General features: G+C 37.5%; 1 protein-coding gene across 1 annotated transcript in view; it reads right to left on the bottom strand.

Annotated features, from left to right (window-relative positions):
- PRKG2 (protein kinase cGMP-dependent 2) overlaps positions 1–13206 on the bottom strand; it is a 94418-nt gene that overhangs the window by 22817 nt on the left and 58395 nt on the right. The window contains exons 11-14 of the mRNA XM_057547033.1: positions 12441–12594; positions 10428–10564; positions 8092–8181; positions 5878–6019 (exon numbers count right to left, since the gene is read on the bottom strand). Coding sequence (XP_057403016.1) covers positions 5878–6019; positions 8092–8181; positions 10428–10564; positions 12441–12594 — 523 coding nt within the window. The remainder of the gene's footprint in view (positions 1–5877; positions 6020–8091; positions 8182–10427; positions 10565–12440; positions 12595–13206) is intronic.

Here is a 13206-nt window from a genome sequence, read left to right as displayed (position 1 = left end):
CTCAGTTTACCTGCTGCTGTTGTTCAGTTATTTAGCATTTTCTCACTTTTAATACTACATAGTAGAGTGAGAATTATTACTTTATACCATAATTTTGAAAGATTTAACCACATGTTTACCATTTTTCTATAGTCACCACTCCCTGTTGCATCTCAAACCCTTCATCAGGGATTTTTCATCTCCCTTAAGCACATCCTTTTGTAGGTGGTTAACACTCTTTATCTTTGTTTAAAAATGCTTTTATTTCACCCTTCTTGAAAGATAATTTCTCTGCATTTGATTTATAATTCAAGTTTGTTGTTATTTTCTCTCGGAATTTTAAAGCTATTATTCCACTGAATTCTGGTTTCTATGGTTCTGTTGAGATGTCAACTGAAAGCCTAATTTTTACTCCTTTATATGTAAATTGTCCTTTCTCTTTGGTAGCTTTTAAGACTTTGCTTTTGTTCTGCACTTTTGCCACTACAGTAGCCAACATCCAAGAGAGCCTCAATGATTCCCTTGTCCTGGTATTCGGAGGTGTCCTCTCTCAAATCAGGGCTGGCCCCGTTTGGCCGACAGAGTACAGTGGAAGCGCCAGTGTGGGACTCTGAGAGTAAGTCTTAGAAGGCAGTGTAGCTATTCCTCCGTCTCTTGAATGACTCATTCTGAGGGAAGCAGATTATACACATGTAACCACAACCACCATATATAGTCAAGAGACAGATACTTGCATTATCTCAGAAAGTTCCCTCATGCCCCTTTCCAGTCGAATGTTCCTCCCAGAGGCAACCGTTGCATTAATTTCTACCATCTATTCTACAATAGATGTAATCGTAAAGAGGGATAGTCTTCTGTGTCTGTCTTCCTTTTGCTCCACATAGTTTTTAAACTTCATTCATGTTGTTGCCTGTAGTAATTCATTGTTTTATACTGTTGAGGAGAGTTCCATTGATGAATATACTACTATATGTTTATACATTGAATTGATGATGGGTATTTGGGCTCTTTCTGATTTCGGGGCTTTCAGGAAAAAGTTGTTATGAAGATTCTTGTCCAAGAATTTTGAAAACATGTTTTCAATTTTCCTGGATAAATAACAAGGAGTGGAATTTCTACTAAGGAGTGGAATTTCTTGTTGTAGAATAGGGGTATGTTTGACTCTATGAGAAACTGACAAATTATTCTTCAAACAGTTTACAATTTTGCTTTCCCACTCGAAATTTAGGAAAATTTCCTCACCAACACTTGGTATTGCCAATCTTTTAAATTATAGTCACTCTAGTGGGCGTGAAATGTCACACCTTTGTGGTTTTTATTTGTGTTTCCTAATGACTACTGATATTGTCTATTGATCATGCCTATGACTTCTCTTGCACAGTGATTTTTCAAGATCTTTGATCATTTTTGAAAACCGGGTTGTTTGTCTTTTATTATTGAGTTCTTTATATATTTCTGGACACAAGTCCTTTGTCATGTAATGATATATTGCAAATATTTTCTACCAGTTTATGGCATGGCTATTCATTTTCTTAACAGTATATTTTGATGATGAGAATGTTTTAATTTTGATGAAGTCCAATTATTGTGGACTTCATGTTTGTATCTCCCCTCCCCAAATTTATATGTTGAAACCGAAATTCCAGTGTGATGGAATTTGGAGGAAAAGCCTTTGGGAGATAATTAGGTCATGAGGGTGAAACCTCCATGATAGAATTAGTACCCTTATAAGAAGAGATAGTTGAGAGCCCTCTCTGTGTGTGTGTCTCTCTCTGTGTCTCTCTCCCATGTGAAGAAAAGAGGAGACAGCTCTCTATAAGCCAGGAAGTTGGCCCTGACCAGACACCAGATCAGCCAGCACCTTGACCTTGAACTTTCCAGCTTCTAGAACTAAATAAATTGTTGTTTAAGCCACCCAGTCTATAGTATTTTTGCTATAGTAGCCTGAACTTTTCAAGCTTACTACTACTTGTGTTCTAAGAAATCTCTGCCTAGCCCATGTTGTGAAGATATTACTCTATGCTTACTCCTGGGTGCTTTATAGGTCCATGATCCATCTTGAATTAATTTTTTTATATGGTGTGGGGTGGGAGTCATGTTCCTTTTTTTGGCCACATATATCCAATTGTTTCAGCAATACCTGTTGAGAAGACTAGCCTTTCCATTTTTTCTAAAAATCAGTTGACTGTGTATGTCTATTTCTGGACTTTATTCTGTTAGATTAAGTAATTTGTCCTTACACCATTATCACACTGCCTTGATTACTGTAGCTTTATAGTGAGTCTGACATCAGATATTGTAAATTCCTCAATTTTGTTCTTCTTTTTTCAAAGTGGTTATTGACTCTTCTAAACTGCATTTCTGTGTTTATTTTAGAATAAACATCTCAGTTTTTAAAAATGGCTGCTCCAATTTTTATTGCAATGGCCTTAAATCTGTAGATCAACTGGACAAGACTGAACATCTTATGAAATACTGAGTTATATGATTTATGAACATAGTGTATTTTACCATTTAGTCATTTTTCTGTCAACAAAACTTTGTAGTTTTCAAGGTGGAGGTCTTACACATTTTTATACATTTAATTTATTTTATGTTTTGATATTACAAATGGCATTTTAATTTCATTTATAAATATTTACTGCTAGTATATAAAAATTAAAATTTTATTTGTATATTGACTTTGTACCTGTAATCGTGCTTAATTTACTTTTTCTTTCCAGAACTTGTTGGTAGATTCTTCATGCTTTTCTATATAAGCAATCATGTTGTCTGCAAATACAGACAGGTAGCTTCTTCCTTTCTAATCTTTGGTCTTTCATTGCTTTTTTGTGTTCTATTTCTTTTGCTAAGACCTCTGTTACGATGTTGGAAAAAAGTAGTGAAAGAAAATAATCTTGTTCATAATCTAAATGGAAAATATTCAATATTTCACTGTCAGGTATGATGTTAACTAAAGTTTATTCTTCATACCTTCTACAATAAAGAGTGCTTTGAAATGAACAGCTGTATTAAAATGGATTTCACCCAGTGTGGTTCCCTATTTTCAAGGTTTGAATGTCTATTTCTTGTTGCTCTCCAACGCTTTCACACATTTTTATACATATATTATAATTAACCTCAGCAAGATTAGTCCAGTGCAAGCTACTCCACCATTAATGAAAACGTCCATTGAATATTTAATTTCAATTATTATATTCTTAATTTCTTAATAGAAGTTTTATTTTTTTTCTAAACATGTTATATCCTTTTTGAGAGTCTCTGTTCCTTACTCATTTGTTAGTCCCTCTCTTACTTTTAAAAGACTTAGATGTATTTATTTTACATTTTGTATCTGATTACTGCAATATATGAGACTTTTATGTGCCTGCCAAATAATGCTCCTGGCACCTTTTTTCCTCATGCCTATAAACATTATTTTTTAATGTGAGCTTATATTCCCTGGAAGTGTATCTCTGGGAGTTCTCTATATCCTCAGTTGAGAGAACATTCTTCCAGAGAGAATATACATTGATTGGTGGAAACTTGGGCATGCTACCAACATGGATCCATTTTCATTTAAATTTTTTCTTGGGGTTTTCCATCCTTGAAGACTGGGCACCCAAAACCCCATGAAGACCAGCCTGTGGCCAAGTATTCTTAGACTCTTTTGTTCCTCTACCAAGAGCCCAATAATGAGAAAAGCATGTTTTCTTGCATGTACTCTGCCTTTAGACATTAGATTTTTCCCCTGTTTTCTATTTCTCTGTATGATTCCTGGCTCTTGACAATGTTCTCTGATTCAACTTTCCACACTGCCCAGGTCCAAAACTTGGTCTCCGGTTCCCAGAGGGTACAGCAATTAAAATAAAACCTCTAGGCCACCTAGGATTGCTGGGTGCCCACAAGACAGCAGCTTCAATGTTTGAGTTCCACCCTTCACTACTGCCCAAGTTTGGTTCTCGGCCTCAGGGGGCTCCCAATGCTGTCTTATAAAGTCAGCCAGGCATATAATACTGCTTTTCATGTTTCCTCCAGTACTTGAGACATTTTTTAGTAAGAGAATTTCAATATATCTGGTTTGATATATAGCTAGAAATGGAAATACTCAACATTTACTTTTTAATTTCTAAAGGCTTTAGTTATTACTCTTCATTTAGCTGGTTGTCAAATGAGTTAGCTGATGGATAACAATGGCTAACAGAAGAGATGGTTATGGATGTCTATGCCTATAAATACTGAATATACTCCCTGATTTCTTAAAAATAGGTACGAAAAGAGAAAAACAAATATCGTACATTAATGCATATATGTGGAATCTAGACAAATGGTACAGATGAACTTATTTGCAGGGCAGGTATAGAGATGCAGAAGTAGAGAACAGACATATGGACACAGTGGGAAGAGGAGGGTGGGACGAATTGGGAGATTAGGATTGACATATATACACTACCATATGTGAAACAGATAGCTAGTGGAAACCTGCTGTATAGCACAGGGAGCTCAGCTCGGTGCTCTGTGATGACCTAGATGGGTGGGATGGGGGTGGGGTGGGAGGGAGGTCCAAGAGGGAGGGGATATATGTATATATATAGCTGATTCACTTCATTATACAGCAGAAACTAACACAACATTGTAAAGCAACTATACTCCAATAAAAAAAAATAATTGAATAGAAAAAAAAGAATGCATTTAATGGATAATCTACATCCTTCATGATGATTTTACTTTTAGAATATTCTAAAAGGTTTTTCTAAAGAGCTGTAAGAGGCATAGCCAATGAAGGAATTGTGAAGAAGGCAAATGATTAAGGCCTTGTGTTAGTACCTCACCAGTTCCCAAAGCTGTCTTTCATGGATAAAATAAAGCTTGAATGGATCAAAATGTTTCTTGGAAGTTAGCCAGATTTCACATGAAAGGACTTACTTTACTCCTTCACTATGGAGAGAAATCACCTAGCAATTACACACTGTGAATTTAATTCCTAAGGTTAAATTGAACACTATAACATGTGGATGATAAAACCCATCTCATCAATTGTTAAATATATTAACAGCAAAATGTTTATTTAGCACAACTTTACACTTTAAATGGTAGCTATTATTATTTCCATATAAAAAAAGTTCTGTTATTAGAAACTTCTAATACCTTTGTAAATGTTAAGTTCAGAGATGGTTTAATGTCCTTGAGCTCCTGACAAAATGGACTTGGGGAAAATTCATCCTGGGTTCCCCATCCTGATGAGGTTCCCTCCTGAGATCCAAAATGCCCGCTTTCTACTATTATGACTGCCCAGTTCTCTTATAGTTTTGCACCAAAAGCAGTTTACATGACTGGTAGCATTTTTTTCTGTTGTGTGACATGCAAGGGGATTCACGTTAGATATTCTATCCATTACAAAGATGCATGGCAAGGAAAGTCTCTGTCCTCAAGGAAACTACAGTCTTGTGTTCTGATTCTCAACCCTGGTTGTACCTTAGAATCACTCACAAATATTTTTTTTAAACTACCAACATTCATACATGTATCTTTTCCCCCTCTACAGACAGTGGCTGTCTTGGGATAGAAGCCGTACTATCTTCTTTCCTTATTCCTCATAGTTAATCCCTATCTGTAGCAGGAATTTATTAAAACCCACCTGAAATTATACAAAAATGCTAACAAAATCCAATTTTAAAGGCATTCTATTATTTGAATCCTTAGTAGGAGTCACAAATATGGTTGAAACCTTCAATGCCTAGGCCAAAAAGAATGTACTTGTCGCATCGCTCCCTGTGTTTAGTGTGCTGATTTCAAAGGCCATATCTCCCAGAGTGAAAATAACAAATGTACCAAAATTAAAAGAGAATTGCAACTATAACACAGCTTTGTGTTTAGAAATATCTCATACGATACTGTAAGCTGCAGAATTTGTCTTACCAATTTAAGATAGCCCTCAGCATCTAGAATTAAGTTTTCTGGTTTCAGGTCTCTGTAGACAATACCTAGTCGATGCAGGTAATCGAATGCTTCTGTCACACAAGCAACGCAGAACTTGGAGGTGGGTTCATCAAAGCTGCCTCTGCAATGAAATCATTTTCCCTCTTAATACTCTGGACACACATCCTTGTTGTAGATTCTAGGTGTCAATTATTATATAGTAAATTTATGCAATATAAACGTTTTGTACAGCATTAGCACTAAAAAATACTTCATGCTGCCAATGAATTAGACCACTGATTATAAAGAAATTTAGGGGGATACTTAATGCAAACAAGAACCACTTCACTAAAATTAAAGTGTCTACATCCAAACAATTGTTTCTGGCAATCATATATGAACATATAAAATGGAAAGACAAAAAAATAAGACTTTTCAAAGACATCTCTGGCAAACTCTGGGGAAAATGCAACTATTTCAATGAAGCGCTTGAACCAGACTTCTGCAATTGATTGCTTGACTAAAAATGACTCAAGTGATCATTTTCATTTCCTGTTTGTATAGCTCGTAACAATAACCCATGTAGAAACGGGGTCATAACTCTTTCCTATTTAGTGCACCTTGATGATATTAGAGTTGCCCTGTGTCAGCACTGTGTGTAGGTTTACATACTGAATTATTAAAATGTGGTGGTGATTTGCTGCATGGTATAATAGAAGGCTGTGGCTTTGGAACGAGAGATACTGGCTTTGACTCCTGCTTTTCCACTTACTGCGTCCTTAGGCAAGTTGTTTGGCTGTTCTGAGCCTCAGATTCATATCTGTAAAATGGGTTTACTACTGACTTAATAAGGCTGTTTTATGGATCAGGCAAAGCGCCTAACACTAGAGTAGGAACTCCCACCTCTAAATAGATTTATATTTTCTAAAAACATTTGCCTATGGAAGCAAAGATGAAAGACGCAAATGCTTCTGCAGGTATCATACAAGTTTCCTCAACCCTTCCAGGTTTTCCCCATTCAGATCCATCCAACAATATGTCCTTAGTACAACACATGAATCTCTACTCAGATGCTCAAAAGTCTCTTATTACCTAGGTCAGTGATTCTTGACCATGAATGCACATTAGAATTGCCTGAAAGGCAGTTAAAAATCATTTTCTAGACCCATTGCAGCTGAACCAAACCAAAGCCTTTGGCATTAGGGCCCAGCATTTTTACTTTGTAAAAGCTCCCTGTGAGACTGTGACGTGAAGCCAGGGCTGAGAACCACTAAGCCAGGGAATGCTGTCTAAATGTTTGGCCTGGCATTAACGTCCACAGCCTAATGTAAAACCACCTTCCCATCTCCTTTTCTGCTGCCCTTGTCCTCTATTTAAATTCTGCCCTTACTCAGCAAGTAAGACACTTAATCCTATCCTAACTTTCCTGCGGTTTACCTTCCTCTCTGCCTTTCCAAATTTTGTCTGTAGAGTTTAGCTCAAGTCCTTCCTTGACCGTCACATTTTTCTATCTTTCCTCTTCTCCAAGCTCACTATCCACAACACTCACTGGACATTTAGTTACAAACTGCCAACTTCTTTGTCATATTTGGTGTTCACGTTAAATAATGAAATGTTTTAGAATTGCACATTACATTATCTCCCAAAATACAATCTAAACTCATTGGAGGAAAACGTTATACGTTGAGGGGTTAGAAGAGTTTACGTTGTTTAGAAAACTCCCACACTGTCAACTATGGAACCTTGTACGTAGGTGGAGCTTAGTAAATACCTGTGGTTTTGACTGTGTGGAAATCACCCCTTTTGTAAAACTGAATCTTTGCAGACATTTCACTCTGCCTTTCAGTCCAGGCTGCACCACTCTCCACCCCTTTCATCATCTCTCTTCTCAAGATTCAGAATCGGTAACATCTGGGTTTATACTTACTCCGCCTCATACTAACCATGTGACATGGATGGTTCACACTCTAAGCCTGGGCTTCTTTAATCCCTAATATGAGAATGACAATAACTGCTTTACAGGGTGCCTATTACATGATTATAATGTTAGTTCAGAAAATATCACTATTACTACTTGTTTATCAAGTGATAATATGTTCTTAGACTCATTTCTTAATGACTTTCTTCATGCCTCTTTAAATGATCATGAACATAGCATCTTTTAGATGAGACAGGAGGAGACAAAAGTTATTGTTTATTATTCTTTTTCATTACCTGTCTCTTAATATACTCCATAGCTCCCCACCTAAGCAGGCCTCCAGAAGCATGTATACATACTTATTGTCCTTGAAAGTGCGATATAATCTGTGAAGGTAAAGAAAAGCACAGTTATTATTAGAAACCCAGTTTTAAAACGTCTTCCAAGTTGCTTAAGAGCATCATCAATAACACCTTGGAAGATGGTCCTCATCTCCTTCCAAACATCCTCTGGCTACAGCGGGCTGCTCCCTGAACACTCTGAGCTTTCTTCCTCCCTTACTTATGCCCCTGTTGACCCCTTTACTTGGACTCCTCTCCCACTACCCACAGACTGAATTCTTAATCTCAGTTTCACTGTAAAAGTGTTATCCATTCCTCAAGGTCAAGCTCAGGGTCCTCCTTCCTGATAAAGCTGTTCATTAACCCACCTACAAGATACGGCCCTTCCTTCCTCCCCAGACAAAGAGACCTCTGCATAGTCCCCTTTAAGATCTGCCTTGCGTAACACTTATTCATGCCCATGTCTTATGTCCTCTAGTTGGTCTCAGGAAATAGACTCTGAGACAGAAATCTGTAAGCAGTAAGTTTAGTGGGGAATGCTCTTGGGACCAACACCCATGGGGGAGGAAGGAAGCAGACTTGGGCAGAGGGAGAGTTGGGCTATAACCTAATTTTACAAAAGCCTCAGCTTCAAGGAGCTCTGCCGTCACTGGGTGCAGGATGTACCTGGAGAAACAGTATGGTCTTGGGCCATGTGGTTCTCTTCACCTTAGATCAATGGCTGGAGAGGGAATGAGCTAGAGTCCCCAGCTGGCAAGGCCCCCAGAAGCCGGAGGAATGAAAGCTTCAGTGCGGATGTGGGATCTGGGCAGGGTACCATACTTCAACGTTGGATGAAAGCAGTTTCTGCGTCTTACTCAAGAGATGTCCTCATCTCCCTAGCACCACGCCCAGGCTAATGCAGACAGCAGAGCAGTCATATCACATACAGACAGCAGAAGTAATCTAGTAAGTGGTTCAGTATGGGCTCTGGATCCAAGCTGCCTGGGCTTGAATCCCTGATTGGCCGTCTATTAGCTAAGCAACCTCAGTTTTCTCATTGTTTTTGTTCAATGAGGACAATCATAACATTTACCTGTTTTATTATGAGGATCATAACAGATACATATATTCATTTGATTGCATGTTGATTACATATTATTGATTATATGTATTAATTTAATATATTTTATATACAATATAAATATTATAATATAAAATAAATATAAATTATAATATAAATATAAATACAACATATTTTAAATAAATATATTATATTATATATAATATATATAAGATATTTTTAAGTTTTTGCTTAGAAAACTGCCTGGCACATGTTACTTTCTCAACAATAAGTGCTGCCATTAATGTTTATTCTTAATATTATTATTGCCCTACTCTATGCCAGATACTTTGCAAAGAGCTGGAAATGAGAAAATGAATAAAACCTAATCCATGCCCTGAAGCTGCTCATGATAGTTTTTAATGAATTACTGATTAAAAAGTGGGGGGAGGGGCACAAAGTCAGACAAAGATAATTGGATGACTCTATTGCCAGCACTGCCTGGGTTCAGACACTTTTTATCTTGAAAACAAATGGGTCTGAGAATATGGATAGGCAGAAAGACTCTCTCAAGGCATTTTGATCAAAAAGCATAGATTCTACTCATTATAGAGGCACTTTACCTCACCCAGAAATCTCTAAAGCTACACTCCAGGAGCGTTAAGACAGGTAAGAAAAATATATGCCTTAACTGGCCTACACCACTAACCCAGGAATTCACAAGAGAGCCATGGCCTAGAATAATGCATTTCTCTTGCAAACTCTGGTGACAGCTAAAGAAAGAACACTGACTGTAAGGTGGTGGACCTTTTGGCATCTAGGCGCTGCTAGGACCAGCTCCTCAACAGCCTAAATATGTCCAGATGCCACTTCGTGTCGAAATTCAACAGCAGCACATCCCCTGAGGGGTTCGGAATGAATTCTTGCTTCCCAAATTCTGCATTGGGTCTGAATTAAATAAGCAGTTCAAATTATTGCCACAGTAATTTTATATTCACGCACACACACACACACACACACACACACACACACACATACACCCCACACGCTTTCCTGAGATTTATCCAAGAATAAAAAAATCTGAACTCTTGACTTCAGATCTCAAACTCCTAACATTTTAAGTATCATCGCTGTGACTGGGCTGGAGAATTCAGAGCGGGGCTTCCTCTTCCTCCTCTGTCCTCTTGCATGGAAACACTCCAAAGGAGAGCCTAAGATGCTAAGTTCTGGGAGCGAAACGCTCGCTTACTTCACGACGAAGGGGGAGCACAGCTCTTCCAGGATCCTCTTTTCTGCGTAGACGTGCTCCTGCTGCTTCGTGTCAACTATGTGCCTTTTCTTTATACACTTCATTGCAAAAGCAACATTCTCATTTTTTACCTTAACCTAGGGAAGAAGAGAACAAGCCCTCAAAATGAACTTACTAGGAAAGATTTGCAATATCTAGGTAAAACATGTTAACTTATGAGAGTTCGAATTCTTTCATATTTAAATAGCATGTAAGCTTTTAACCACTTATCCCTCCGGGAACTGAATTTTATCCAGGTGTACACACTTCCTTTTCATTGTAATTTCCAAAAGAGTTCATGTATCTGGAACATGGCTCTAGAATGCTTGTATTGAAACAAGAAAAATACTCTAGTTAGAAGATTGAATGTTTAGAAATCTCTTCAGTTTTGAGTATGTGACATGAAAAACTTTGGCCAGAATTGCCAAAAATTGTTCTTTCTTAATAGTCACTTCTTTGAGTTTCAAAACAAAACATATTAAATCAAGATTCATATCTGCACGATCCAATATAATAGCCACTAGTCGCATAAGGTTATTTAATTTTAAATGGATTAAAATTAAAAATTCAGTTCCTCAGTTCCGTGATCCAAAAGCTCTCCAGCCACATATAGCCAGTGGCTACCCTACTGGACACGCAGATACTGAACATTTCCATCAGCACAGAAAGCTCTATTGGAGACCATGCTCTAGGTGGACCAACAGGATTTTCCCTTAAAGGGAAATTTTTAAAATTTAATAAACATTTATTCAAATAGACTTTTAAAACTCCATTAGCAGACTATATTTGACAAGTAATAAAACTGTGCAGAAATGGTTGCATCCCACATTTTGCTCACAGTTGCCATTAGTGCTGCCTATGACTTTTAAATCAATGGTGGAATTATTGTTTCAATTATTATTATCTAACTATATAAAAAAGAAACCTCAGCATTGTTAATTCAATCCTTTTGCCAAGATTTTGATGAAAAATACGGCAGATGGATCTTTCCCTTATCTCTCCATATGGCAGAAGAAACACTACAAATACTCTTTGGCCTATTAAGAAATCGCTTCTTCCCCCCTTACCCAAGCATTGACTGGGTGTAAAGTGTACTATCCAGAGTCTCCTGGCAGCATTTCAGATCTGCTCACACCCAGGCCACCCAGCAGACGGAAGTGCTAGCATAGCTCCCAAGGTTAATGTACAGTGAATTGTTACAAATCTGCTGGACAAAGAAGGGCTTGGTAATTGCCAAGGGTTCAGAGCCATCTCTACCCAGTAGGGTCACAGATCTCCATTCTACCGTTTCCTCAGAGCACTTGATTTGACAGCACAGCTCTGCTACTCTTTGGAAGCTGATTATAAAGCTCAGAGAGGTGGTGATATGGAAGATGCAGCCGAAATCAGACCATAAGTTCCCAGCTGTCCTGACCAGCACTACAGAAGGCTGCTCTTCAAACACCCCCTTGCATTCAGCTTTTTTTTTTTTTGATAGAAAATTTGGCAACCCAAAAATAGAATAATGAAAGCCAAATACAGACATGGCAGGGGAGTTGTTTAAGAAAGGGAGCTATGATATTATTTCATTTCTATGACACTTTCACTGGACACATTCTTCTTTGCTTTAGCATATAGTTAACGCATCGTGAACGTATGTATACATACATTTTGCTGTTAGGAAACACATTTTATGTTTTGTAGCCTTTGGGTATGGTTACTAGTACATTCTCCAATAACTGTCCTCAAGAAAAAAAAAATCATAAAAGGATGTGATGTAAGAGGCTTGAAATAGCAGCTATATTACTATAAGTTACTAGCACAGACCTGCTATTACACAACATAAAGAGTGAAAAGTGTACTTTCTCAATTTCTGTTCAAAGCAACGTTAAGATAGCAATTGACAATGTATATATTCCTCCGACATACACTGGAATACAAAACAAAAAAAAGTCAAAAGGCTTCTCGCAGATGCTTGAAACGTAAACCCCTTACAAGCTCAACTCTTCCGAACCCACCAACGCCCAGTGTTGCGATAATCTCAAGGTTCTGGAATGGGGATGATGAGGAAAATTTGGCCACTTTCTCCTTCAGCTGAATCATCTCCAAAGAGAGTGCTTTGGACAGCTTCCAGCTAGACATGGATCTCCTGTAGGAGATAAGAGAAATTTTACATACGCTCCCTTGGGCAAGCAGGGGTCATGCCACACATAAATTCCACCCTTACAACAGTCTTATTTCTGCCAGTAATTACTGCCCATAGTTACCATAGAGCTTATCTCAACTTTTATAGGATCAGATTCAGTTACATCTGGGGAGAAAAACAATAGACTATACAAATAAAAAAACAGATATACTCACACACAATAAAAAATAGACAAAAGTCAAACTGAATCAATGAGAGGTAAAAACAGGTGAATTGTGTGGTATTTGAAATACATCTCAATAAAGCTGTTTAAAAAACAAAGAATCAGTGAGAGGAAATAAAACCAGAAAAGAGAGCCATTTCCTTTGCTGCACATACAGGAGGATTCCACACTGAGAATCTTTGCCATATTTTGCTATTTTTGTCAGATCTTGAAGATTTCTCTGGCTGAACCAGAATAACTGCTTTGTGAAACATGAAAAATACAGTTCATATTTTATGTCTAAGGTTGTTACTTGGAAATACTCAATTCTCTTTTAATTAGAGTTTACTGCTCTGGGTTACATATTCATAAATTGTTCTCACTACAAAAGGCCTTTGGCATAAGAATTGCAA

This window comes from Balaenoptera acutorostrata, chromosome 5, assembly GCF_949987535.1.
Source record: "Balaenoptera acutorostrata chromosome 5, mBalAcu1.1, whole genome shotgun sequence".
NCBI lineage: Eukaryota > Metazoa > Chordata > Mammalia > Artiodactyla > Balaenopteridae > Balaenoptera > Balaenoptera acutorostrata.
The sequence above is the reverse complement of the archived record's forward strand: the minus strand, read 5'-3'. Positions and strand labels throughout refer to the sequence as shown.